Below are 27609 nucleotides of genomic sequence, written 5' to 3'. Positions count from 1 at the left end.
GCTGTGGGGCGGGCCCGCGTGAGGGGCGCTGGCGGCCTGGGACAAGATGGAGGGGTGGCAATTGCCCTGAAACTCAGGCAGGAGGCACCCATCGCCCTCAGTGCTGCCTGTGGCCAGCCTCAGTCAGTGGAGGGTGGTTGGGACCTCCCTCTGTCTTGTAAGCAGCGGTCACAGGCAAGAAAGTCCAGGACAAAACTGTGTTGTAGCTGTGTTTCTTGTTAATGGTATGTTCTGTTATTGCCTAAGTTGGTGGTTTGGTCCAAATGAGACCCTCCCACCCCACGTTGTGAATCTACCCTGGGTCTCCTGTCAATCCTGTCTTAGGCCCACTGCATGCTTGGAATTCCGTTTTGGAAATCCCCTCAACTTTGACTCTTGATTAGTTCATGTAACCAAATTTCCCCTCCTACCTCCCTCATTGGTTGGTGATTTTGTGAACCCTGCTTTTTACCCTCCCCAGGATATCTCTGATTATCTGATACTTTGTACCCTCCCTTTGAACTGCCTCCCTATTTCAGCTGTTGCATGCTCGCATTTTCTGTCTTTTGCCCCCAAGACTCCCTAGAGCAGTAAATCCTCTGTTATCCCATGCAAAAGACCTCCCTCTCATCCTTGTCTCCTCAGAGCACAGACTGACAGTCAAAAGCTATAGTGTTGCTCCAGTCACACCTTGGGTCATCCTGCTCCTGGGGTGTGACACACTCCTGGCACGGGCTGAAGTGGTAAAGTCAGATAAGCTCTGGCCCAATACAACAAAACTGCAAGATGACTGCCCTCACTCCTAGCATGGACAGACTGCACACACACAGCTAAAAACTGCCACTCACTTCCCCTCCCGTCCCCCAAACCATTCTGGTGGTGTGCCAGATCTGCTGGATCAGCTAATCTTTTGTTAACTCAGTTAACCTTGCCATCCATCCCTGAGGCATCGTCCCCTCTTCCCAGTGTCTTTCCAGGTGACAAATGGGAAACAATGCACTGAGAAACCTGACCCACAACAGGGGACCAGCTGTTGAACTGCAGAAAGGGAACTGAGAGCAACTGTGTTGCTGGGTGAGTGCCACCTCTGGGAAATAGTCTGTAGGGATCATCTTCAAAACTCCAAACAGGCCTCTGCTCCCGTCCCAAGGATTAAAGCAACAGGTCTAAACAAAAGAAAGAATGAATGAATGAATGAATGAATAAATGAATGAATGAATGAATAAATGAATGAATGAATGAATGAATGAATGAATGAATGAATGTATAATCAGGTTGCATCCCTGGCTGGAAAGTACATAGAAGGATTGATTAGCTGTTGATTTGAAATGCTCTGATTGTGATCTAATTGAGAGTTGGGGGGAAGACGTATTTTTGGCCACAAGAAGATGTAGTCTTATTCTTAAATGGCAATCACTCTGCTTGTGTCCATGAGAGGCTATGGATTTGCTGTAATGCAGCTGTAATATAGAAGGTCTAATCTACTCTACATGTGCGTTTAGGACTTATAATTTCTGAGGCCTCTCTTTGTGAACTCTAGCTCATCTCCAGAAAACCAGAGATGGGAGCAGCTTCATCACAAACTAATAACAGTAAGGGGATTGTCCTGAGATATTAGGTCAAAGTCTTCTGAGATGCTCCAGATGACTAGGCCATTGCACTGTCCCAGGGGCAAAATTAATTTACTGCTGTGGTTGCATACATGGCAAGGGAAGGCTGTTGTGGCAGTGGTGACCTCCTGGTGCCTCACTCGACTGCTCGGACTCTTGTGTTTAAGGACCTTGGCATCCATGTAGGGTAACACTGAGAGGTTCCACTGTGAAAACAAGGGTTTGCTGAAAACTGTCTCTACCTTCAGCTATAGCTTTTTACTCTTCTGTCCACACAGTGCAAATTCATTAACAGTCCCATATATGGTTTTTCCTGAAGCCGTGACATCATTGTCGCCAAGCCATTAGCAGTTTTTGAACTTTGTTGGGGTGCTGACATTCAAAGTGAGGCTTATGGTTACGCCTATGAAACTCAAGGGTGTTTTGCCCAGCCCATAGGCACCTGCTGGCTGGAGCAATCTGTGTACAAGCTTTCCTCACTCTTAAATTTCTTTTTTGGCTTAATTTAGACTGATGGCTCGAGTAATGGCCTTCTCGGGAAGCCTTGAAAAGCTCTGTGAGCAATGACAGCACAGGGGGGAGAGAGCCCTAAAGAAAGGTACGTAGTACAGAAAACCTAAAAGCAAAAAGTGTCACAGCTCTACCTCTTTATAATGAAGAAAATGTTAATTAAAATACTTGTAAGCCTAGAAAGAGCAGTGTCAAAATGAGTGACCTATTTTGCCATAAAATGAGGTGCATGAAGCAATATTTTGCAAAGGCTAAAGAGCTGTGTAGACATCTGTTTACTGGATATGTGGCAATCTTTTTTGAAAACAGAAGGCATATTCCTCTAATACTGTGTTACATGAGAGAGATTTCTGCCTGTTTTTATTTACTGCTGCTGCTGGGATTCCATTATTTTAAGGCATCCTGCGGTGCAGTAGAAAAAAAACCGGCTCAGATTTGTCAAGGTGGTGATGGCAAAGCCTAATGTGGCCATGCTGCAGCCTATTTGTGCTCCTTAATGCTTCAGAGGTTTCCACATGAAGAGAATCATGCCGGAATAATAATGCCACATCTTGCAATTCATTCTCATCAGTTTTAATGAAGATAAAGGGTCTCACTTTTTGAATCCATTTGTGCTTAACAAATTAAACATGCTGCTGAGTGGTGCATGTGTACAGAATATTTGTCCATATAATGTTCATTTAGGTAGCAAAGTTAACTAACCTTATTCCATATATTTTATTTTTTTCTTTCTGCCTTAAGAAGGCCACACAGCTATACAGTTGGTTCTGATCTTGTTCCCTATTATTTGAAGTTATTGTTAATCATGTTACAAGTATTCTTGATGTTGCAGCTTCACTTTGCTTTGAGAAAGAAATTTTTGGAATCCAGCAACCAGAAGAAGTGAGCGAGAGGGAATGGAGGATAGGCAAAAGCTTCATAGGAAAATCTCCCTTATTTTCTGCAGCAACAAAATCCACCACCAATCAACAGGTCCCACCTACAGGCAGTTCTCCATCTCCTTCCTCAAGTTTCATTTCATGGCCATGTATCTACTGATTGCTACCAGAGTGCAGCAGCCACTTGGGAGATTGCAAACTTCCCACTGTGCCAGGGAAGTTGGCAGGCTGCTCAGGGTTGTTATGAGGAAATACTATGGACAAACTTAGGGATTACACCACCTTTGCCTCGAGTAATGCAAAGAAAAGTAACAAGATCTGTTACATTAAACACCTTCATTCTGTAAACCACTGGAAATAAAAAGTTAATAAATACAAGAAAGGAGGTCAATTAACATTTTGCCAAGATTTGTTTCCATGATAAACTATCTCCAGCAAATAGCCAGGGAAGGGTTCCAAATACTTGATTGTCTGGACCTGTGACTTTGGATAAAACACAAAGCAGAAGTAAAGGAACCAATGGGCAAGAACTTCTGAGCTGTGCTAGGAAATAGTATTTGGTACTGCAATCTGGGCAGCAAAGCAGGCTGCACACAGGCAGTACCAGGAGGACTATCCAGATGTGTCCCTGGAGAAGCTGTGCAGTGGAACATGTACAGTTGTCATGATGTCATTCCCCACTTGCTTTTTTCTGCCACAGGCAATAAACGACTATAGGAAATACAGGGTGATAACTTGGTTTTGGCACGAAGCAATGCCATGAAAGCCAACATGGATCTCTTTATGATACCTTTTGACTTCTATAGACACTCAGTGGCATCAAAAATGCTTTTTTCTTTCTTCTTCTTTAAAGAAAAGGAGAAGCCCCTGACTTAGCTGTCTGTTAACTTGAAGAGTGACCTAAATATCTTCCAGAAGACAGGAAAGAAAGAGAGAACTATAGAATATCCTGAGTTGAAAGGGATCCACAGGGGTGATCCATCTCCTGACTCTGTGCAGGGAACAAGCCCAAAACCCCACCATAGGCCTGAGAGTTTTGTCCAAAACTTCTGAAAATCTGTCAGACTTGGTGTGAAGAGTTGTGTGAACTGTTGTGAGCAGTTCCCTGGGGAGCCTCTTTCAGTGCTGGAACACCCTCTGAGGGAAAAACCTTTCCCTGATTTTTAAACCAAACATCACCTGACTCAGCTTCAGGCCATTCCCTTGAGTCCTGTCATTGGTGCCCAGGAAGAAGAGTTCAGTGCCCCTCCTCTTCCCTTTATGGGAAAGCTGTAGACTGCAACCATGTCTCCTGTCAGTGTCCTCCAGGCTGAAGAAGTGGCCTCAGCTGCTCCACTTACAGCTTCTCTTCCAGACCTTTCACCATCCTCATGCACCTCCTTTGGATGCTCAAAACACTTGAACAGCTCAACTTTCAGTTTCTTTTGTTATGAAGGGCACATCCTATATTCTTGAAGACAAAACAGTATGTGCAAATGTCAAAAAGGAGAAATTAGAACACTGACTTCAGAAAATGCAGTTTTCCCCTCTGCTTCCGTCTTTTTCTTGTAGCTTTGTTGCTGAAGAAAGGTAAGCACAGTGGTAATAACAATCACTCAAAACCTTGCACCAGGTGTATAATCATCTGTCTGTTCAAAATATTTCAAGGTTTGTTTTAGTCATGGACTCACAGCAGCTGATAAAAAAAGAAAAGCCCTGGTTGTGCTGGCAGACATAGGAGCTACTGAGAAAACTCAGAAAAGGAGAAACAAGAAGACAAGAGGGCAGACAGGTCATCAACAGGATCACAAGTGTCTCACAAATTGACTTCAAATACTGAAAGGTATTCAAGGGCGCTGGCTTACAGCAATTTACACTTATTTGTAGGGGATACCTTGAAACACCATTCATTAGCAGCACAGACAGCACCTGCAATTAGGATACAGAGGTGGGCACTCTGGCACCACAGGGTGAATTTTATAAATAGAATCAACACCCTGTTAAACAAGGACGGATTTGTGTGGCCACAAGGAATCTTTAGCCTGCTCTTTTCTTTTTTTCTTAATTACTCCATAAAAATTGTGAATATCTTATTTCATTCACAGATATATATTTTTATTCCCACTGTGAGAGCCCAAATTCATGAATCCTAGCAGCCTTTTCTGTCCTTGTGCTGCTTTGTGTTGCCATTATAATATCACTGACAATTTACCTTTTTAAATCCCAAAGCTGTATGTCTTGAAAAAAAACTGTCCTAACTTTGTCTGGGAGGAGGCACAAGTCAGAGTCATCTAAGAAAAGTCTGTTAATCCCTTCTTTCTCCAGAGATAAATCCACAACAATTGAACTGCATTGCCACCTGCACTTCTCCCTCTGTTTTGATGCAGTTTACAGTAATGCTGTCAACGATAACACAATTAGAACAGCTATTTGCTGCCAGATCCTCGGCTCTCCTGACAACAGTTTGCCAGTGTGGACACTGAAGGGCATCTCTCAAATCAGCTTTCACACATTCATAGTTCCATCTCCTGGAAGCTCTGGGACAGCTCAGGACAACCTTTCTAGGATGTGCTATGGACACAACTAATTCAGTAGAGATGTCTCTAGGAAGAGAAGCCATGGAAGAGGAGTATTTGATGAGAATTTTGGAGTAAAAATACTCTCCTATATTTTCACTTAAAAAAAATAAATCTTAAAAACCAGTATGAAATGTAGTTGTTGTAAATGTTAAGAGAGGGAAGTTAGGAAAGAGGGAGCATGACATAGATATTCCCTACAGGTAACCAAACAGTGCACTGGCTCTATCTTGTGAAGAAGAGTGTTTAAAATAAAAACAATTTCTGTATTTGTTTAATACAGAGCAGGTGTTAGCACTGTGATTGGGCTAAAGAAAAAAAGCAAAATTTAAGTAAATTTACAGGTGAATACAGCAGACTTTTGTGGGCAAGAGCTGCTCTTCAAAGTCAGTGATAAATAAGTCCTGTCTGGAAGATAACAAGAGAACATGTGGGACTGGAAATGAAATTCAATTTTGGACAGAAGCTGACACATCAAGCCCATATGAGTATTACAAAATAATGGTAAGAATGAGGACTGTGTTTGTCCATCATCCCTGGGGAGAAAAAATTGGAGAAAAAAATATCAAAGCCAAGATGTCTCTTTGTAATGCAAGAGCTGCCATTACAGACCCTCTGCCATCCACAGTCTTTGTTTTGGCAGAGGAAGACCAGGACTCATCATGGAAAAAACTTTCCTATTGATTTATCTGTCCAGAGAGTCAGTTGTTCATCTACTGAATATGTGAGAGCCTGAAGGGGCAGGGAGGTCTTCAGGATGAGAGGAAGATCTATCACTTAAAGGTGAGCATTGCCCTGAAGATGGTGTAAGGACATGAGACATTAGCAGAAGAAAACAAAAGGAGAACATTGGAATATATGTGAAAACAAATGTTTTAGACAGATTGGGAAGATCAAGAAGAGAAGACAAAGTGAAAAATGCAATTGTGGTGGAGATGATGGGGCATAGACGGCTGTCAGAGAATAGGAAGCTCTAGTGGGTAGATCAGATGGTCATGACAGAAAAGTAAAAACAGCTAAAACAAGTGATGAAGGGGCAGCTTAGATATTCAAAGAGCACCAGGCTATTCACCAGAGGACTGAGAGGTTTTGAACAAAGACTACAGTCAGAAAAGTGTTGAAAAGGGACAAAAAGGAGGTAGAGATGAAGTCAAAGGCCAAAGAAAAATGACACACAGTATGGTGCCGGGGGAGACCGAAGGGAGATGTGTTTCATGTGGAGGGAATTGCCACCAAAGCAAGGAGTGGCAAATTTTAACATACCCATGTACAACTTAGATGGGGGAAAGGGCAATGCCTCAAGTCTTGGATTTACTCTCTTCTGGTCCTCTGTTTTCCCAAGCAATGGGAGCCATGACAGGTTTTCCAGGAGGCCTGACATTACTGCACTCTTTATAGCCACTGCAATGAAAAACTGCTGGAGTTTTCAAGCTGTCCTACCATCATCCTGCAATGAGACATTTTTCAAAGTGTTGATTTTCTGTCTGCTAATTTTACCCAGGCTTAATTAAAAGCAACCAGAGAGAGCAAGAGACTCAGAGTGAAGACAAGAGGGAGGAAAAATAAAATTATTTGGCTTCACATTCCAGGGACCCGAGCACAATTTGGCAACTAACTGAAGCTCATGAGAGATTTTAAATTTTTTTTTCTTTCTAAATTATATATACTGAGTTTATAATTACAGAGATCCAGATCTTTGGCATTGTCATTTCCAGCAAGTCTCATTACATATCTTGCAGTAAGTACATGGCCGTTAATGCTAATTCCATAATGACAGTGGAGCAGTGAAGTCAAATTTAATAGTTCCTCAGTTAATCATTAAAATTAGCCTATCTCTGTGGATACTGGATCTTCTAATATTTCCATGCAATGCCATATTGGGTAATAAATGAGATGGCAAAAGGGACTTTTTAATGTGTTATCATCCCATGGAGGCCAATAAGGCTACCTCAGTCCTGGCTCAGAAATGCTGGAGTGGGCTGTGCAAGCTAATTCCTTTCTGCTAGAGTTCGCTGGGCAAAAGCTGTTTTGACATAACCATGAGATATTGAAAGGTCAAAGATGGTGAAGCAAATACAAGATAGCCAGAGCACATGGCTTATTCTCAGTTCAGAGACAAATTTAGGAGAAAAACACTTTGATATGATTGTTTTCTCTAAAGAGAGGGGCTTCAGCAATCCCCTTTTTCTGCAAATGAAAGAAATAAATAATAGTAGGTGAAAGTGAAAAAAACCCCAACTGTTTATTAACAAAACAAATTTTTCTTTACAAAATTTTTATTAACAAAACAGATCTTTATTAACAAAACAAGGTGCCTGCACAGCACATAAAAAAGATAGAATAAATTCTAAATATTGAACTTTCAGAACCTTACCTCTCCTGCCCCCCACACACAGCAGAACCAAGAACTAAAAATGTCCCTGGAAGAAAAACGCACTGACTGCCGAGTGGTGGGAAAGGCAGAATGGTGGCCTTCCCTTTGTTTTAAGGAAGTGAAAGAGAGTTCATGCAGCAGCTCAGGCAAAAGAGATGGGAACCTGTTGAATTTCTGGAGTTGGTCTCCTCCTCACAGCAGACAAATCTCTTGGATTTTGGTGTTCTTTCTCTTGTTGGTTCAGCTTTTCCTCAGGTCTCCCCACCGGGACCCCTGCAGGTCCTGGTCAACCGCCTTGGCGATCGCCCGACTTCAGACTAAAACCAAGGCAAGCAGCTGAAAACAAAACAGAAGCCACCAAAAGGATTGCCAGCACAGCCTCCAAAACAGGGAAAGGAAAAAAGGAGACTTCTTGCTTAAGTCAGCAAAATCTAATCTAGCAAAGCAACAATCTATTGTGCGGCCGGTGCTGCACCCAGCACGCTCTGGAGTGAGTCCTTGAAGAAAGCCCACACCTCACCAGGACCCACCTGAAAGCTCTGCAGGATCTATAAAGCAGATGATTAGGGAATAGAGTATCCTCATAAAATCACCCCAGAACAGCATGCCAATCGTTATGTGGTAGGGAGAAGAGGAAAGGTATCACAATGGTCAGGTTGAGCTGCACTATGGTGAACTCCACCAGGCAATGATTCTTGTGAATTCTTTCTACCTTCAGTCAGATTTATTTTTTTTTAAAGTATTATTATTCAATATTTTTAATTTTCTTATTCCTGAATTCAATAGTTTTACCTTCAAGATTAAATATTTTGACATGACCTAGAGATTGAAACCACCTCAGAACTTGGGCAGGGACATTTGGAATGGTTCAGTAAATTCCCTTAATGAGGGAATTCTTGCTCATGAAGGCTTTCACCAGAAAAAAGAACTGAAAAGAAGTATTTATTAATTGAAGAAACTGGATGGGTAGTATAAATGAAAATTTAATTCTTATTTATGAGTAGATGACTGGTGAGAGATCACAGATTTAAAAAAATTATCAGCATCATCTCTTCTCAAATGTTGATCCTTAAAAACTGCAGACAGGTTTTCTTGAATAATGGGCTCAAAATCTTTGCTGCTTCCTAGAAGAAAACCTAAATGTGCTAAATGACTGCTCATTTACTAAGTACTCTGCCTTTTAGTTTGGTTGCTTCTTTATGAGCTCCTGGCTTTAATACCATTGTCTTGATAAGGAGTAGTGAAGGAAGGGACAGAGAAAAGAGAGGGCTCTTAATGTGGGAAGAGATGGGATGGAGTTGAGCTTAAAGCATACAATAAAGTTGAACCCAGGCAGTGTGTCACTGAGGCTGCTGTAGAGCTGAGCAGAGAAGGTAGTGCCAAGAAAGACCCAGGCAAATTGGCAGCTGTCAAATACGAGAGGGTCCCGGGAAATGAAGAATAGAGTGGTTGTATATCCCATGACTCCAAAAATCCAGGGATCTCCTACAGCATGTCTAGCCCCAGACATCTGATATTGGGATTGCTCTGCCTTCAGTGTCAACAGCGCCAAGATTTCCCCTCTGGACTCTGGGTGCCTGAAGCCAACAATCTCATCACTAAATTTCGTATTCTCAGACACCTTGACTCCATAGCAACATCTGGAAGAAAGTGTCTTTCATTGTTCATTTGTGCACTTTTTGTCTCTGAAGGATCCATATCAATTCAGGCCATCCAAATGGTCTGTGTTGCTAAATCTGATGTCCTTTGCACAGAAGATAGCAGGAGAGATAAAATTCAGTTAATATAATTGATCCAAACTGGAACTCCAAATATTTTTTTAATGCATTGACAGCAATTTCTGCAGGAGCAGATGAGTCAGTTTATAGTCTGAGGATGAATATCTTTGTAGTGAGATATGTGGTGATGCCTTTGGGGTTGAGACAAAACCTCCCTACTCAAAGCTCCCACTGGGTAAGGCTCCACAAAGCTTTGGCCTCAAACAATAAATAAAGGCGTTTTCTTTTGTGGCAAATTGCTATATCTTGTTCAAAATCAGGCAGTTAAGGGAAGGAATAGAAATGATGTGTGAATCTCTTTGTAAAGACTACAAAATACAGACAGTACTTTAAATACAAACTTTACTTCTTGCTCTTTCATATTTTTATTTGAAGATTTACTTTTTCAACATTCAATCATTCTTTAAATAGTTTCAGGATGTCTTGTTTCAGCACACCAATAGCTATACCCTTTTTTAAATGAAAATCTTGGAGAGCTTTCTAGGAACATAAAAGTTTTCTGGAACTTGATGTTTTCAAGAAGTTTTCTGGAACTTGATGTTTTCAAGAAGTTTTCTCAGGGACTTTATCCAGAAGAGGCAAAGTGCAGATAAGTCTGACAGTTGCTTTAAGATGTTCTGAATTAGTTTTGTCTTGCAGGACAGCTTCCAACACATCTCAAGCTTGGTGAGAATTTCTGGGCTGTGTAGTCAGTGCATCCAAAATATTTCTTTTAAAATAAGCAAATGTATCCAATTCTTTTTCCCCCTGTAGGTTTCTTGATTGCATGTTGCTTGGATCTTGCTCTTTGTTAGCATTGCAGGCCTCTGGAACCTTCAGCCCACACTTCTCCAGCCCCTTGTCCCCTACTAGCATGAGCCCAAGGGCTTTATAGAGAGGAGTATCTTTGGGGAGTGCCATTTCATCATTTGGCCAAAATGATGACAAAAAAAATGACAGTGAAGGAGAGAAAGAAGCAAAAACAACCAAAGAAAAGAGAAGAGGAAGTTGGTAGCCTGACAAGCAGAACAACTCTGCTCTCGTCCAAGCTAGTGGGAAAGAGATTGGCCCATCTGTGAACAAAGGCCAAGCTCTGGGAGCTGTTCTCTTCCCATTCTCTTTTCTTTCATTGTTTATTTTCTTCTTCTCCTTCACTATCATTTTTTTAAAATTCCCAACAGCCTTTCTGTAAGAGAGTGCAGAAAGCATGACTGGATTTAAAGCATTTCCACTATCTGCTTCTGATTGATTTTTTTTTATATTTCATAACTCATTGCAAACATGACTCTTACCCCCCTCAGCCTGCCCCCCCCCAAATAATAAAAAATAATAAAAATAATAAAAAATTAATAATAAAAAATTAATAATAAAATAAATAAAAAAATCCACTCTTCAGTTCCCAGCTTTTAATGAATGGGACATGACATACTCACTGCAAGCAAAATATTTACTTCTTCTCCATACAGTTTAATTACAGCTTTTTCTCTTCATTGTCCAAGACTCCCAAACTACTGTTGCAAGCTTCTCACCAAAGCCTGCAACTGAGAAAATAACTTTTTGTATTCACTAAGTTAAATCATAACATGTTGCTCATCTTTCTAAACCCCAAGTCTTGTGTATTGCTGGTGCATTATAGCATGCACTTGTGATTGATAAGACTGAGGAGTCCTGGGAAATTAGCTAGATAAGTGGTGAATGCTACATTTCTGGAAATGTTGACTGGAGGGAGCTTTGAGCATGTTGACCTGGGGAGCTTCCAACTAGGGGAAGGTGTGGCTGGGGTGTGGAAATGGACCTTTAAAGGATTTTTAAGATTCCTTCCAACCCAACCATTCTATGACTCTCTGAATGGTTCCAAATGGTAAATTATTTCTTGCCAGAAATACCAGAAAGGGCTGGGGTTTTCTTTGTTATTACCTACCAACAATTTCAGAACAAGGAGTTAATACCTTCACCACCAAATTAGGTCAAGTGGCCTAAAATGGTTAAACAGAGTGTTTCACTTTTTATTTTCTTTCCTGTCTGATGACTGCTGTGCTAACACAGCTTGAGAGGAAGCACATCTTCTCCAGCAGCATGGGTACCAAATGTCTCCTGAGAGGTGATAGCTGCTGTTTCTTTCTTCCAGACCACAGACTCAGATGATATGAGAACTGTGACCATGCGTCTCCTCTTTGACCCCCACGCTGGGTAAAAGGGGTTTTCTCATCACATGCAGTGTGACCTCCCCTAGCCTGTGCCCAGGGCATGCTGTGACCTATCTTCCCATTTAAACTTGAGCTAGAAGGGAAAAGGTACATGTGTGCCAGTTCTTTATGCCCAGTAGGTCTTTTTCAAATAATGGGAATTTGGGGAGGAAGGGGGAAATCAGTTAGATGGGAAACTCTGGGATTATTTTGTTGTTTTTTTCCTCACTCCAGAGCATGTCTGTCTGTCTGGATAAATAGGATGAGTGTGTGTTTTAAGCTCTCCAGGAAATAAGGCCCAATGGATTGAAATATAAATTCACTTGATTAAGGGCTAATTTAAAAATTTTTTAAAAAGCAGATTAAAAATGAAACAAATCCCTTTTTGAGAGCTGATCCACTGCTTACAGATTCCTTTCCAATATTTAAAAATGCATTTAAGTGCCAGTCAAGCATCCACAGAGACCAGCAGTGATACTTTGGTTTTGTCACCACATTTCTGGCTGATACAGCATTGAGTGCATTGCATATTCCCCAAAAGAATACACTGCACATGCCCCAAAATAAGGAGAGCAAGAAGGATGAGAAGAGAGATGTGGTGTTAAAAGACTAGGATGATGGGTTTGAAATCTTTCTGGGTGTTTGAAGAGGGTGCGAAGTTACCCATAGCAATCAGGAAACATTGGCTATGTTTGATGCTTTATTTATGGTTCAATATCTAAAATGGAGAGACTGGTTGGTTTCAGAGCACGTTGTAATCAATATGGCATATTTGATGAATATTGCAGCCCTAATTAGCTATGACTGGGTTGTTTAGTGTTTCAAATGAGGAAAATGATCATGTCAACGCTCTAATTTCATAAGAAGAGAATTATTGCCTTATTTTCTGATATTTGTTTTGGTTTATGCATATGCATCTTTATTTCTGTGTTTGCATATGCTCTTTGCTTTAGTGAATATGTGTTTTTGCAAGCCATGTTGACCAGAATTTGTCTCTGAGCTGAAATTGACAGAAGAAGCTTACTCTGCAGCAAAAACTCTTGTACTTGTTTTTTTGGTTTTTGTTTTCTTGCAGGGTTTTAAAAGGAGAACAGAATAATTGCACAGTATGGCCATCATACTCCAGTGGCAGGGAGTAGTGCTGTTAGTTTGCTTTCAGCACCATCTTTGCAAGAGTCTGTGCAGCCTCCAGCCCTCACACTGTCTGTTGACATCCCCAATGTACACAGACAATGCCTCAAAGCCCAAACTAACCATTACTTAGGACTTTTTATGTGCTACAATATTTTAATGCCACTATAAAGTGCTCTACATGGTTGATGAACACATGCTTCGTGCCCTGAGTGGTCCTGTCTCTCCTGAGGCTGTTAGAGGAGCAGGGAGTGTCTTGTGGCCTCTCCAATTAGCTGAGCCACACACCAAGGGTTCCCCAAGGAGACCTGTGCCCACTAGAGATGTTAACTCTCCCTGCAGGGAGGTATGCTGATGAAATAGCATGAAGGACTGAAGTACACCCTGTCATCATGGGTGCTATCAGGGTTAGGAGCAGAGTTAGATGCCCCAAATCATAACTTTCACAAATTTCAATTGCTAAACCCCAAATAATCCTGATCAGGACAATGTGATCTAGAATCAGAAGACCACAGTATTTCTGATCCTCCCAATTGGACATCAACAATGCTGGGTCCCTCCTAAATATCATCCACATTTAGAGATGCGTCTGTCATCTCTAAAGAAAGGGGTAGACCTGCCTCTCCATTGTAGATTTCACGGAGAGGAGAGTGAGTTCCAGCCCAGAGGATTAGTCAAGGCCATGTGCCATACCACCTAATCAGGTTATCATGCAGTCTGGAGTATGATGCCTGTCTTGCAGAGCTGAAACTGGAGAGGGTTGTAGATGCCTGAGGTGAGCTTTGCTTGCACTGTGGGATGAAGGTGCCTTAAGCCTCACCCTGGATGCACTCACTATCTACCTATGTGGATGACCCTCTGGGTCCTACTTCACCACAGTTACTGGGATCCAGAGGGTCCTGGAGTGGCCAACAATCACCTCACCCAGGCTCAGAGATTGGTATGGCTTTGCCTTGCATGAATGCCAGTAGCATTTGTAGGGACACTGCAAGAGACCAAGTGGAGAATGAAGCCAGGGAGATGTACAAAGATAAATGAGCCCCTTAATCCTTGACCTTGTCCATCCTTCTAGTCTTTAAAAAACGCTGCACAGGAGGTTGATCTGCCTCAAATGCCTCCAGCAGCAACCTGACCATGCTGAGACACCCTGTCTTATAGCATACCTTGTCTCAGGTTTTTTTCCTGTCACAAAGTTATTTATGTTTGGTGCCTGGCAATTAGTTGCCACTGAGTTAAAATACATACAAACCTAGTGCAGTCTTCCTCCCTGCATCTGTGTTTGGCAATGTCCAATAGCTGTCCCCTGGCAATGAGTACTTGCAGAGCATCTTCTAATGTTTCCAAATCCTCAGAAAGGCCTATTTCCCCCAAAGAGAATAAAAAAAAGGGCAATAATCCTGGCTAACATGTAACATGAGCCTGCCTGGGGTCACTCAGCAGCAGCCAGCATAAATGCCTGAACAAGCATTCTGAGCTTCCCGCCAGTGTCTTGTCTTTGGTTTCACAGCTGACAGTCCTTCACAAACTCTACCCTGTAAGAAGACTCAGGAAAGGGAAGTGTAGAGTAGTAAAGAAAATGCCAAAAGAGTTTGTAATGATTTAAATGTCAAAATTTGGGATAGTCCAATTACTCCTCAGCAGAACATCGGAGCTTTTGAGTGTCTCCTGTTGTTATTTAAATGTGCATCAGGCTAGTGAGGGATTTAACTGGGGGCTTTCTAGTTGTGATGATGTTGCCCCGAGAAGCAGCAGTCTCTCAGAAACCACAACAATCTTTGAGGTAAGGGAAAAGAGAAACTTGCAAAAAGAAAGAGGTTGTCATCACTTCCTCAGAAACAGATGAAATTAGACTTTCCCTCCTTTCAAAATGTGATTCTTTCACCCACAGGCGACCAGGATGGAGCCTGAAAGTGGTGAACAGTGCAGAGAGGCCCTGATGAGATGATGGCCACTTCCAAATATTGTTTTCATTGTAATGGCTTGAAAATACTGTGAAGCTGTGGAAGGTTTTTTTTCCCTCTGACAGATTCAGACTTTTTGAAGAGGATTTTTTTTATACAATTGTTTGTTTAAGGTTGGTTTTAGTTTCAGCTGACTGGAGACAGTGAGTGTTGGGTTGTGTCAACTGAGTGTCTGAAAGACAGGCTTTTCATATTGGCTTGAACAAGATGCCAGCTACCAGAGGCTCAGGCTCACAATGAGGACCAGAGTATTGTGGCAGCCCAGGATTTGCAGATGTCTTTGGGACATCATCTCTTCCAAGCAGGTCTCAGGATAGGGGGCTTAAGAGAGGTGTGTGCTATGTAGCAGTGCTGCACCAAAACAGGCATTTGCTGCCTACAACCCCTTCCTAACTCCCCATGGGAGCTTCTGCTTTCCTATGACACTATTATTCTTTTAGCCATTTTTGGGAAGCCACCAAGTCCAAAAGCATAACCCATCTTTAAGTCTTCTTTTCCTTGGGGTTCAGCAATGCAAGTCAGAGTTTTAGCAGAAGTAGTTTCAATTATGCTGTCTCTCTTGCTTGACATACAAGGCCAGTCATTGCAGGGAAGGTGTAGCAGGTTGTCTCTACCAGCAGAAAAAATGGCTCATGAAATGGGTAACTCTGCTGAAGCAAAGGAGGCAATGCTTTATCTCAGGTCTGTTCTCTCCACCCACAGCAAGGCTAAAACAACAGGAAGCATTTTCATTGCTCACAGCTCCATATCTCTTTTCTCTTTTTGGCAAAATAAAAGTGTTTTGTTTTCTTGCTTGTGGGGTTTTCTTTTCCCTCTTTGGGGTCACACTGCTGGGGCTGCCATGTGCTCTCTACGGCTGGATCAAAGTCTCTGTCTGCCACTGTCTACCACTGCCTCCCGTTCCCAAGCACACAGGTGTATGCTCATCTCCATCCCCTTCCAATTCTGCAGCATCCTGCTGAAATGTTGGCCTGAACTTTGGGCAGTGGCTGTTCTTTCAGAGTCCTCAGCTGTGAGACAGGATTGGTGGCTGGCTAGCTCAAGCTCCTGAGCTGCTGCGGTGCTCACTGGGCTAAAAAAATTTCGTTTGCCCCACATCCAACTGCATTTTAATGTAGTCAAGCAGATAAAAACAAACCAAAACATGATCCAGGGACCCCTTTGTGTCCAGAAAAGAAACAAGTGTGCAAGTCTGTCAGAATGCTTTCTCTTTAGAAGTTTTGTCAGCCTTCCAGTGACAAAGGATAAAAGCAAAGTGATTTCAGCCTTTATATTCTTTTCTGAAATTAAATTCTACTTTTTTCTCTTTTATAGTTTTTACTAGGCTTGACTGGAAACAGCAACAAAGCAGCACTCAGAAGTGCTTTTTGTTAACATGTTTTTTAACACTTCTGTTTCTGTTTTTAGCTCATGATAGAAATCAACTTCATCACAGAGTCGTCTTTGTTCTCTGACTCCTGCTCTCATGTCATAATATTCTTCTGATGAAAAGTTCCTCAGTAGCATCTAGTGTACATTATTACATATTCTATGTAATACATGGGGATTGCATATAAAGCTATCCTGGGAGTTGTCTTTGGGACATGATAGATCCTACATAAGACATTTTATATAGAATTTTGTTCAATTTTATTAAGTAGATATGCTGCAAAAAAAAAATAAATCTACAATGACATAATATATGTGCAATGGATACATACAAGATATAAAATACAGTCTATACTAAAACCTGTCTAATTACTGCATCATTTATCATATCATATAAACATATAATGTGTTGTATTTACAATAAATAATAGTAAATCCTATGTGTAGTGTAAGATTTATAATAGTTCATTATGATGAGATTTATTATGTTTCATAATGTAATGTATTGTATCTTGCTAATGACATTTACTAAACAAACCATGTAGTATGATATAATTCCTATATGGTAAGACACAAATATAATATATAAAGGAGTAGTACACAATGGAATAGTATAGCATAGGGGTTATACACTACATTATAAAGAGTGTTCTGTTGGGTGCAGTTATATCCCAAGTTACATTTATCTACATTTATATAGTTTATATGTTGTCTATAATATGTGGTCTAAACCACATATTTGTAGTAGATTGGAGATATCATCTCCATGTTAGATGATATTGGATGCTTTAGTTTATTTAATACAAAATACTTTGTATGCAAATACTGACATTATGTTACAGCTTTTTCCTGTGTTTAGGGATTATATAAACCCAAGTTTGAGCTAATGCATTTTCTATAGAGCATGCATTTTATCTAACTAAATTAGGTGTAGTACACATACAGGATATAATAATATACACTACATGGTGTGAAATACATTAACTACCCATCACCTGCTATATATAATTTTATATATATATATATATATAGTTTATAGTAAATACAGAATATATAATGCATAAAAATTGCTTTGACTAGGGGAAAGAGACAATCAATGTCTCCTCAGCACCTGGCCTCTCATTTCCCTTTTCTGCAGAAAATAATAAACACACCCTGCTCTGGTGTGGGGGTGCTGTGAAGGGCACACCAGGCACAGAAGGGATTTTTAATTTCATGATGGCCATTTGTGTGCCTCTGGATTTGTGTGTCTCTGCTGCTTGTTTCAACTGTCTTGTGATTTGATCTCTCCTCCTCTGTTTCTGCTTCTATTTAAAAACAATTTCCTGACTTGCTGTTGCTATATAGTTTAAAAATGTATTAAAATCTTATAATTTAGGCTTACATGTCCTATCCAGAAGGACGTTTCTACCAAGCAGGTGCTTGGAAAGTGGTGTGAAATCAGTAGGACTTGGAAGTACAGGGCAAAGGCCAAAGAGGCTCCCTGGCCTCTGCAGCAGCTGGTGGCAGCACTGCTACCCAGACTTGCACTGAAAATTATTTATAAAAGCTTGTTCCATTTCTTTCCTGGGGAAAGCCAGGAAGAGCTTGGTGATTTTAAATGTTTATAGGTAATTTTCATAGGTGAGGTGTGTCTAGTGGCCAGTGCCAACCAAGTTTTCCAACATCAACCAAGTGCATGGATTCATGCTCTTCTGCCAAGGAGGGGATGATGCTTAACAGGGTTAAACTGGAGGACAATTTCACCTGTGTGTAATGCAAATAGAGGCACCCCCCACCCCAAACCACGAGTCCTGAGCTGCCACCAGATGGAGCAGCCTCCCCAAGTACCTCCTCCACTGTCTGTATTTTCATCAGGAATCTTTTTAGTTTTCTTTTTTTTTTTGGAAGGAATTCATGATGATAAATATTTTATCGGTCAATTCTGAAACAATTAATAGTGATTTGACATTTACTTTAAGGAGCTGCTGATAATTCTAGTAGAATGAGAAATTAGGGTATTTAAATGTCTCTGGACACTTTTTTGTTCAGTTAAATAAATAAATAAAATAAATAAATAAATAAATGAATGAATAAAGAAATAAAGCCTAACCCCAAGTCTAATTAAAATCCCCAAAGCACAGTTCTTACCTTACAAATAAGTCAAGGTCATAATGACCCCTTCAGAAGCTGCTGTGTGAGGGCGCTAAGGAGAGGAATCAAAGCCAATTTAAAGCATGCACATAACCCTCTGAGGAGATTCACATGGAAATCCTGAAAGGTAACCCAATTTCTTTTGGAGACTCTCTCTGAGAAGCTGCTTAGGGAAATGGGTAATAGGGCCCATGTTTCTGTAGACACAGATTGACACCAAATGTAATCATCTCCACAGAAGACTTTCCCAGACACAAATCCATCACTTTAACACCTTCCTTTTCAGACTTTGTTTAGAAATCTGTCAAGAAGACTCTCCTAATCCAGATCATGCGGAAAAACATCTCTGTGGAGGACCTGTGCCACTTCTAACACATGCCCTTCTTCATACTCCAACAATGGCATGGAGTTCTTCCTCTTGACATTGTGCTAGTCAAATGGGTGGGATGGACAATACTTTCTTCTAGCTAAGAAGACAATTTATTTTCTCTCTCTTTAAACACACACTGTTGCAGCAGAAACAGGCACAGTGTGGGTAAAGTAGGAGCTTCCACTGCTGTACAGCTCTGGAGATACAGTGAAAAGAGCTGAAGCCAGTGAGAAGCAGAGCTATTGCTGGTATTTGTGTCTCTCAGGTTAGCTCAGACCATACACACATTTGTGGTCTGCACACAGCAAAAAGGCAGATGTTCCCCACTGCCATGCATCTCCTCTTCCATCTGGCAGCCCAAGGGCTGCACACAAGGAAAGGTGAAACTTCAGAGAAGGAAGCCATTTGCTGGGGAGTGTTGAGCCCACACAGCCTGCCCCCTCACTTCAGTTATTGATGATTAAAGCCTTGGCTGAGAAGAGTAAGGCTGGGTTGGTACACAAAATTTCACCTACATCGATGACATGGAAGAAGAAAAATCACTTTGGCAATCTTTGAAGTATCCTCTGCCTATCCATTTTTTAAATAAGTCATGGTAGAAAGGAAAGACAACATCTAGCATACATAATTCTCTATTATACCTGTGAGTTGCATATATATGGAGTATTCTTTGACAGGTACAGATGCTGGGATTTAGTGCAACAGGACAGGTTTTGTAACATCTCTTGTGGAACAATGGGACCAAAATGCCTTTTCCCCTTTGAGCTGCAAAATCTTCTAAAAATCCCCCCTGCCAGGAGGTATCTGGTTCTTACAAGAATCTGCCAGGTGATAAATTTTAATGAGGATCCAGCTGCATGTGTTGCTGATGGCACATCCAAACTAAAATGTCCTTCATGGAAAGCCAAATTGACCTCTGCACCATGGGCACAAACACACGAGTGGCATTGCCTTGTCTTCAGGACAAGCTTTATTAACGATTTGCTTTAACAAGATAGTTATGAAGGCATTGGTTCTTTAAGTTACAAGGAAAGTAACGAGACTCAGGTTAAGCATGTAAATGACAAAGTAACAAAAAAGGCATATGTTAACCCATATAACTACTAGACCATCTATTAGAAGACATTTTTCAAGCAACATTCTACATTTCTTTGCATTGAAGTAAAAACATAATTTTTTTGGTCAAGAAAATTACCTTTTTCAATTTTTACACTTTTTTAAAACTTATATCACAAATGTCAGGGTAAGGCAAATCCTGGATGAATAATATGATAAAAATCCCTATTCCCCAAGAAAATAGATCCACATACTCTGTTAAATTTTGTAATTTTAAAAGCAAAGCCGGCATGCACTGCATATAGAGAAAACTCTTTTTTTTTTTCTTTTTTTTTTTAATATAATTTCATTCAAGTCCTAAAGCAGAACAGTGTTAATTCCAAGAGAGGCTTTCTCAGTGCTTTATAGAGAGTGACAATTAGCTGCAGTGACCCATTATGACAGACTAAGTATCACCTTTGGATGTCATCACGGGAGCAGTCACCAGCCTGAGGAATATTGTGCCTAATGGTAGGGGTGAGCACTTTCAGACACAGGAGAAACAACAATCAAGCACAGCCTCTTATGTTGAATGCAAACATCAGCACCCAAAGGCTGCTACTCCCTTTACACCACCTACTGTGAATACATTTTGTTTAAATCAAAATCCTTGATGTAAATACCAGTATGGTGATTCTCCATTTAACACTTGTTCTTCCACAACCTCAGCTCCTTACCTTTCTCCATCTCCAGAAGAACATCAGAGGCTGACTGCATCAACTATTACTAACACAGCTGAGAACTCATGCTGCCAAAGTATACTCACTTCATGAGTGGTGAAAAATGCCAACAACTCAAATCAAAACCCACCCAAAGGAAGACAGATATAAACAAGGCTGCAAACAGTACAGTAAGGACTTAATCTACTCATAGGTTTCCTTGCTTTATGCTTTCTGGACTTTATGCTTTGCCAGCACATCATTGGGCAAATGGTTGTTTCAACTTTCTATGAAGGTTAAATAAAAAGCAAAATGAAATTACTTTCAGGGGCTAGAGAGTGTCTAATATGATGCATTCTGAAGCTTACTTTTTTTCTTTAACTGCCAGTCAGTCTTCACAAGACATTTAAGGAATCTTTATCTCCTTCTGAATGACCACACCTCAGCATCCAGCCTCCTGTGGGGCCGTCCCTTTGGCTCCTTTGCTAAAACCAAAGTTGGTGAAAACAGAGGGACATCTGATTCATGGCTAATGTTAATGCTGCCCATGGGGAAGCACAAACAGAACTACATTTAGGGGACTGGATAGGCTGTTGCAGTTATCACAGTTATGCCATCCTCCTGATGTATTTATCCACTCCTGACCTACCTAATATGACAGCCTGTTTCAATCATAGTAATGCAGTATGGAAAATACACAGAAACATAAGGGAGCATGCAGAAAAGTCCACATCCCAAAAAACATCTTCTGTCAAGCATGACCCCAAAGCTGGGAAAGGAAAGCATCAGAGGCACCTCAAAGGGAACAAGGAGTCCCTTCAAGAGTATTTGGAGAGAACAAAATCCAGAGGAACTGTAGTTACCAAATATAGGTAATCTTAGCAGAATTCTCAAACCAATTAACAGATGAACATTAGCTCATTTACTCCTACAATTGATCCAATTTGGAGTAGTCCATCCACTCCAGGTGATGAAGCAGGTCCTTGAGAGCCTCTCCCGGCGCTAGTCACAGCCAGGTGAATGTACCACTGGAGGCAGCACACAGAAATAAATACCTTGTGATCCAAACATGCTGGAGTCCCACAGAGAAAGGAGGTGTGGGGGGGATGCCTTTCTAGGGGCTGTACTCTCGGTATATAATCTGATGCTTTTCCTGTTTTACTTTCCAATCCCTGTTTTTCCTTGGCACCCTTCTGAATTAACAACAATCACTGACTGTCCTAGCCCCTATTAGGTATGCTTGGGTCACCCTTGACTTGGTGTTGTTACTCCAGCACAGGATTTATCATTGAAACTGCTCTAGCTGGGATGAACCCAGATCACAGGAGGATAGAGATATGTCTCACCTTTTTATTTTACTTTTTTTTTTTTCTGGACAGATATTAAATACCTATTCTGTGATTAAGGAATATTTTGGGTGAAAAAAAAAATAGAACAGAACCAATTATTTTCTTACAAATATCAAATTAGAATCAATTACTTTGCTAAAGTCACCAGATTATTCTTAGCAGCACTTCAAAATACAGTTTGTAGCACATCCCACTAGGGACACTGGTCTCGTGCTCTTCCATCCAGTGTATTTTCTGTCAGTTTCGGTTACAGTACAGTTGGGAAATGTACATGAAAACCTTTTGTTCCTTTTCTACGAATTTCAGTGCAGCATTTGCTGGCAGAACAATTGACATATGGAGAGACATTCTTATCCAAATAACTGTTAATTGCTTTAAAAAAAAAATTAAAAAAATTCATGCATATGCAGTGGAAAATGTAATGAGGGCTCACAAAAGCTACTGTGTGAAGCTGTTAAAGCTGGGAGCTGTATTTAAAGATGCCACGAATGCACAGCCTTTCCAGCATTGAGGAAATGTCTGTTGCCTGCCTGTACCCAAAGGTCATACAGCACTGGTTTTGAGATGTGCAGAACTAACTGGAAAAAGCAGGGTGGATTTGGGGTGTGGGCTGTTTGAGGCCACATGTGTCATTCACATGTAAGGACATGGCACAGCATAGGCTGATCATGGGGAAGAAGATAAAGATGCTAGAAAAGGGGTGGGCCTGGAAACAGGTGTGATGGTATGATGCAGGAGGAAAAAAGACCCAGTGTAAGAGAGGGACTCACATTTCAGAATAAACTGTTGTAAATGCAGGGTTAATTGAAAGACACTGTTAGACCTGGGATGTTATGATTGTTTCCAACAGGCTTACAGAACGAAATGGAATGAAGAACAAAGAGAAATTAAAAGCAGACTCATTCCCCCAAAAGCTCCCCCCCTCCCAACCCGCTGATCATCTCCGTGTGCTCTTTTCAGCCAAGAATGATGCTGTAGGATGTCAGCGCCTGCCCGTAGGGTTTCCTTGGGTCTCTCCTCTCCTGCATCCTTCCTTCGCCACAGCAGTAGAGAGAAAAGTGGAAAGAAAAAAGTGAATTTTTCAAATGTCTGCAAAGAATCCAGGTCTCATGTTTCCAGCAACAGATACCTATGGTTTATTTTTCTTGTCCAATATGGGTGTGTGACACAGCTTACAAATAACAGCTAATACTGGTGAGCAAATTACCTCTGCTTATCCAGGGTGCCTTGGTTTTCCAGAGCACCATCAAGCAACAGATGATAACAGATAATCCCAGCTCTGGCAGGTGCTTTGGTGACAAACAACACATTACAGTACTAAAAACAGGAAGCAAATGGACCTCCATGGCTTGAAAACAACCCTTGTGAGATTCTGTGAGATTTAACAGGATGATCAATCCTCCCTGGGGATCACTCCTAGTAATTAAAACAGTAGCAATGGAGTTTGGAAGACTTTGACAGAGAGCTGCAATGAATTTGATGCCTGCTTCTAATCCTGTGCATACCACTGAACTGCTGAGCAAGACATGGTGTGCCCAGGATCTGGCCCCTTTGTATCAGAAAGATGGCTGCAAAGCCACATCTTGCAGTGGAACTGGAGAGATTTATTAATTGATTGCTAATCCATGAGCAAAAATTACTCCAGCCCTAAACATTCACAGATAATAATTTCTCTGGGAAAATGCAGCATGAGAAACAGACTTCTTAAGGGCCACATGAAAACTGTAATATTCAAACACCTTTTTTTAAACAGATTAATGGTATTAACATATTGATGTATTTTTAAGTTAAGGATTTTATTATTTCCTCTTTTTCATTGGAGCAAGAAGCTAAAGGAGGGAGAGGAAGAGTTATGGATGCTGTATTTTAATTAATATTTTGAGGGTGCATCCTATTTTTACTTCAGTACTCTTTAAATGGGACACCATCAGGGAGACCTCTCACTCCAGCAGTACAGTAACACATCACCTGCAAGCAGGTAAGGACCAAGAGTTATGTTCAGTAATAAATAAATAAAATAAATCTCTGTGTTATAGCTGCTGCCATTGTACAGCTTGCCCTTGTGCTACATGAAACCCCATTACAAGGGTAAATATGGCATGTTGCTGTTGATAATATTGGAATTTCTCAAAAACCCAACACCAAGGGAAGCAGTGTGCAGTGAAAATCACTTCTGAGAGAGAAATGGCTACTGCATCTTTTTGTTAGGGATGAGTCTTGGACTTCTGTCTTCCCACTACATTATTCATTTTAGTCTAGAAGAAATGCTGCTTATGCCTATGAAAAACAATGTCTCAACAGCCACTGCTGCTCCAGCAACAGCACTGTCATTTAGTGTGGAAAGCCAAAAAAAAAGCTCCAAAAGGCAGCTGTCTGGATTTGCCTTGTTTTTCAGTGGTATTGCTGAAGAGACATCAGGTACTGGAGAGCCAAGGGCAACAAACCCCTTACAATGTGAACCCTTTGTTCCCAGAATACAGCTCATACAGAGCTGAGCTTCATTCCAACCAGTGTAAGTTGCCTGTCATTTTCCAAAGCAATGCCAAAAATTGTTTGCTCATTTATTCTTCTGTGGGTTATCTCAGTGCTGTTTTGCCTTCTGATGATGTTAGACCATGCACTACCCAAACCCATTACAGCTGCAGATTGCTGCTATATCTGCTTGACAAATTAAATCTTTCTTTTTATGATGTAATACAGGCCATCTGAGACAGTTACTTCTTTGTATTCTGTCTTCCTATTTTTATATATTTTTTTATTTTTTTATTTTTTTTTTGGTAAATTTTAATTCAGATGTTTTCAAAGCAAGTTTTCATATAGAAACTGTATGGAAAATAGGGGAGAAAAAAATAGTTGTGAAGGTCCTACCTGTTACTTAAGCTTTCCGCTCTGTTTCCATTGGATCGTTTATACTTTCAACTTGACTATTCATTTCAGCTGAAAAAGAAATGAGATGGTCATTAAACTCTATTAATGATACTCATTAAGTTTATCATGTGGAGTAATAACTGCTTTTAAACCAAAAGGGACATTTATTGCATTAAGAAATCTCTTTAGTCATCAGATAGGTCTCTTAGGGGACCCATCCTGAAGTTCCCCGGACACTATGACAAACAGTCCTGCAAGGAAGGAAGGAAGGAAGGAAGGAAGGAAGGAAGGAAGGAAGGCTTTAGCATCACTAGAAATGCAAGCCTCTGGTTCCAGATTTCCTCTTTGGTGCACATCCATCCAGTCTGGATGCAGCAGACCAAGGAGTCCAGCTCAAGGTGCAAAGGACCTTCATCTCTTTCTGTAGGCCACAGGCAGAGAAACAGGTGATAGAAAGAGTTATCTGGAGTTTCACTGGACCAAGTGGTCTTGACCCTCAGATTCAAACATTGGCTTCTGACAAAGTCCCTGGTAAGACTCAGGGTTGAGCCACAGGATGAACACAGATCCATTTCCATAGACAAACAGAATCATTTAGGTTGGAAAAGACCCTTAAGATCACTGGGTCCAACCAAAAATCTAACACTACCAAGTCCCATTAACCATGGCCCTAAATTGCAGGAGTCAAGCTGTGACACTTTTGATCCTGTCTCTGTTTGACAGATGCTGCTTCCAGAAGTTCTTGAACTGTAAATTGCTGGAACCTAGGGAAGGATTCAGAGGCAATGCCACTATAGTCCTACAATAATAGTTTGTTAGTGTAAGATCCATTTAAAAGCCAACCTTATTTTCATTTAAAATTACAGAAAAAAAAATAAAATAGAAGGCTTAAACTAATTTCACCATGACATTTGTGAAAACTACCATCTAAACTATGGCAGGTGTGATTGGTTGTAGCAAGGCTAAACATAAATACCTGCAGTTTTTAGACTAGTATCTAGTATTTGTTCTGCACTGAAATGGAATTAAGCCATTTATATTAAAACAGTTTTTCATTTTTTTCTTTCTTTACCCCAGCTTTGTGTTGTGTTATCACTTGGAGGTTATGAGGCATTTAACATGGGTGACAGGGAAAAACCTCAAACATGACTAGGGGATTTGGAAACTAAGATAAGATGGGAGAGAGGAAGGAAAAAAAACCCCAAATCAGTAATGATGCTACTTCCAGCCAGGCAGTATGAAGTCTTTTCTGTCAATGTACCTGTTATGGTTTTGATGAATTATTTGTAAATTATTTATCTTCCATATGCAGAGAAGATACTGTAATGGCTTCCTGGATGTAAGTGATGAATAATACAAAAAACTATCCAATACTGATTACAGAGCTCTGATGCACATCACATTTAGCAGGCTTGCCTTCTTTAACTATATTTGCATAGCAAAGACAGGATGCTTAATAAAAAGATCACTGAAGGAAGGCTGCTGCACACTGCCAACAGCATCCACTCCCAGCATCATTACACTGGACAGCTCCACTGGCAGTATTTGTTGAAAATACCATCAGCCTTCACTCACTTTCTACAGAAACCTCCTGCAAAATAAATCTGGACTTGAAACCTGTGGTTAGGCTCTGTCAGCATCCCAGATGAACCTTCTCCTACGAGCTTTGCATGAGCTCTGCTAGGGACAGGGAGGGCTTCTGCAGACCACTGAGTGCACCCCAACATATGCTGCCATGAGGACAGCCACACAATTCTCTCTGTTTGGCTGGAAAACAGCCCAGCAGTGAAGCACATAGCACAAGAACACATGGAAGAACTGCCACCAGCTATGGTGGGGATGTGGCTCACAGTCCTGGGTTCCTCCCAGCACGAGGTGGTGTCAGAAAGGCAGCATTAGCCCTGGGTGTTCTACATCCAATCACATGGCAAGCTGAAACAGGGCTTCTCCCTGATAAGCAAGGTTTTTAGAGGTTTTAAACTGCTAACTCACTTCAGCAGTTTTGCTGCACCTCCCCATAATATGCTATATCAGCCAACAGCTCAGAGAAGCACCTGGAGTGCAAAGAGGTGCCTGTCTCCTAAGTTCAGTTTTACCTGCACCTCCTTCTGCACCTTCACAGATGGTTTTTATGCCAGAAATGGACATCTCTGTGTGATGTGGACATTCTCTGTTTCATCTTTGACCCATTGGGGGCCAAAATTATCAGCTCAAATGATGATCAGGCAGCGATTTCTGCCCCAAAAGCATGAAAGTTCCTTGCAAGAGGAGAAGAAATAACCCAGGAAATAATTGCCATCCATCACAGCCCTGTGGTTGTTGCTGACCTGAGGGATGTACTTTGGCAGTGCAACATTATTCCTCATCCCTGCAAGAGAGTTATGTGCTCAAAGGTTAGCTAGCCAGGAGTGACAGCCCAGCACCTAAGTGGAGAAGACAGGTAAATGGGAGACTTGAGAGCCAAGTTAAAGTCATCTGTGAGAGAGAGTGAATTTCTTTAGCCTAGGGTATTATGCCATAGACCTGGACAGGAGATGACAACAAATTATTAATGTTTTGATTTAAATCAGGATTCAGCTTTCCACAGGCTTGAAACAAAAAGAGATGATCGAGCAATCCCATTGTGAAAAGTTTGATCTAATACCAGCTGGAAAAACTGCCTTAGTAGTCTCTACAGCTTTGGTAGAAGAGAGAAAGAAGGAAAGAAAAGAAGGAAAGAAAAGGAGAAAAGAAAGGATGTAAGGACGTAAGGAAGGACAGAAGAAAAGATAGAAAGAAAGATAGAAAGAAAAGAAAGAAAGATAGAAAGAAAGAAAGATAGAAAGA

General features: G+C 41.0%; 1 protein-coding gene and 1 long non-coding RNA gene across 6 annotated transcripts in view; one reads left to right on the top strand and one right to left on the bottom strand.

The window, feature by feature from the left end:
• Positions 1-720: 720 nt before the first annotated feature.
• LOC117244102 lies at positions 721-3795 on the top strand. Its single transcript, XR_004496559.1, has 3 exons — positions 721-1053; positions 2099-2187; positions 2932-3795. It is a non-coding gene; the product is annotated as an uncharacterized LOC117244102 (long non-coding RNA).
• Positions 3796-19754: 15959 nt separating this feature from the next.
• MACROD2 (mono-ADP ribosylhydrolase 2) overlaps positions 19755-27609 on the bottom strand; it is an 850223-nt gene continuing 842368 nt past the window's right edge. For 4 of the 5 annotated variants that reach the window (XM_015620850.3, XM_015620848.3, XM_015620846.3 and 1 more), the window contains 2 exons: positions 24784-24852; positions 19755-22948 (listed from right to left, as the gene is read on the bottom strand). In XM_015620850.3, the coding sequence (XP_015476336.1) occupies positions 24791-24852 (62 nt within the window). In that variant the 3' untranslated portion in view covers positions 19755-22948; positions 24784-24790. The remainder of the gene's footprint in view (positions 22949-24783; positions 24853-27609) is intronic. The other variant, XM_015620847.3, reaches the window with a different exon arrangement.

The sequence above is a fragment of the Parus major genome, chromosome 3 (assembly GCF_001522545.3).
Source record: "Parus major isolate Abel chromosome 3, Parus_major1.1, whole genome shotgun sequence".
Taxonomy (NCBI): Eukaryota; Metazoa; Chordata; class Aves; order Passeriformes; family Paridae; genus Parus; species Parus major.
This window is presented reverse-complemented; position numbering and strand designations above follow the sequence as displayed.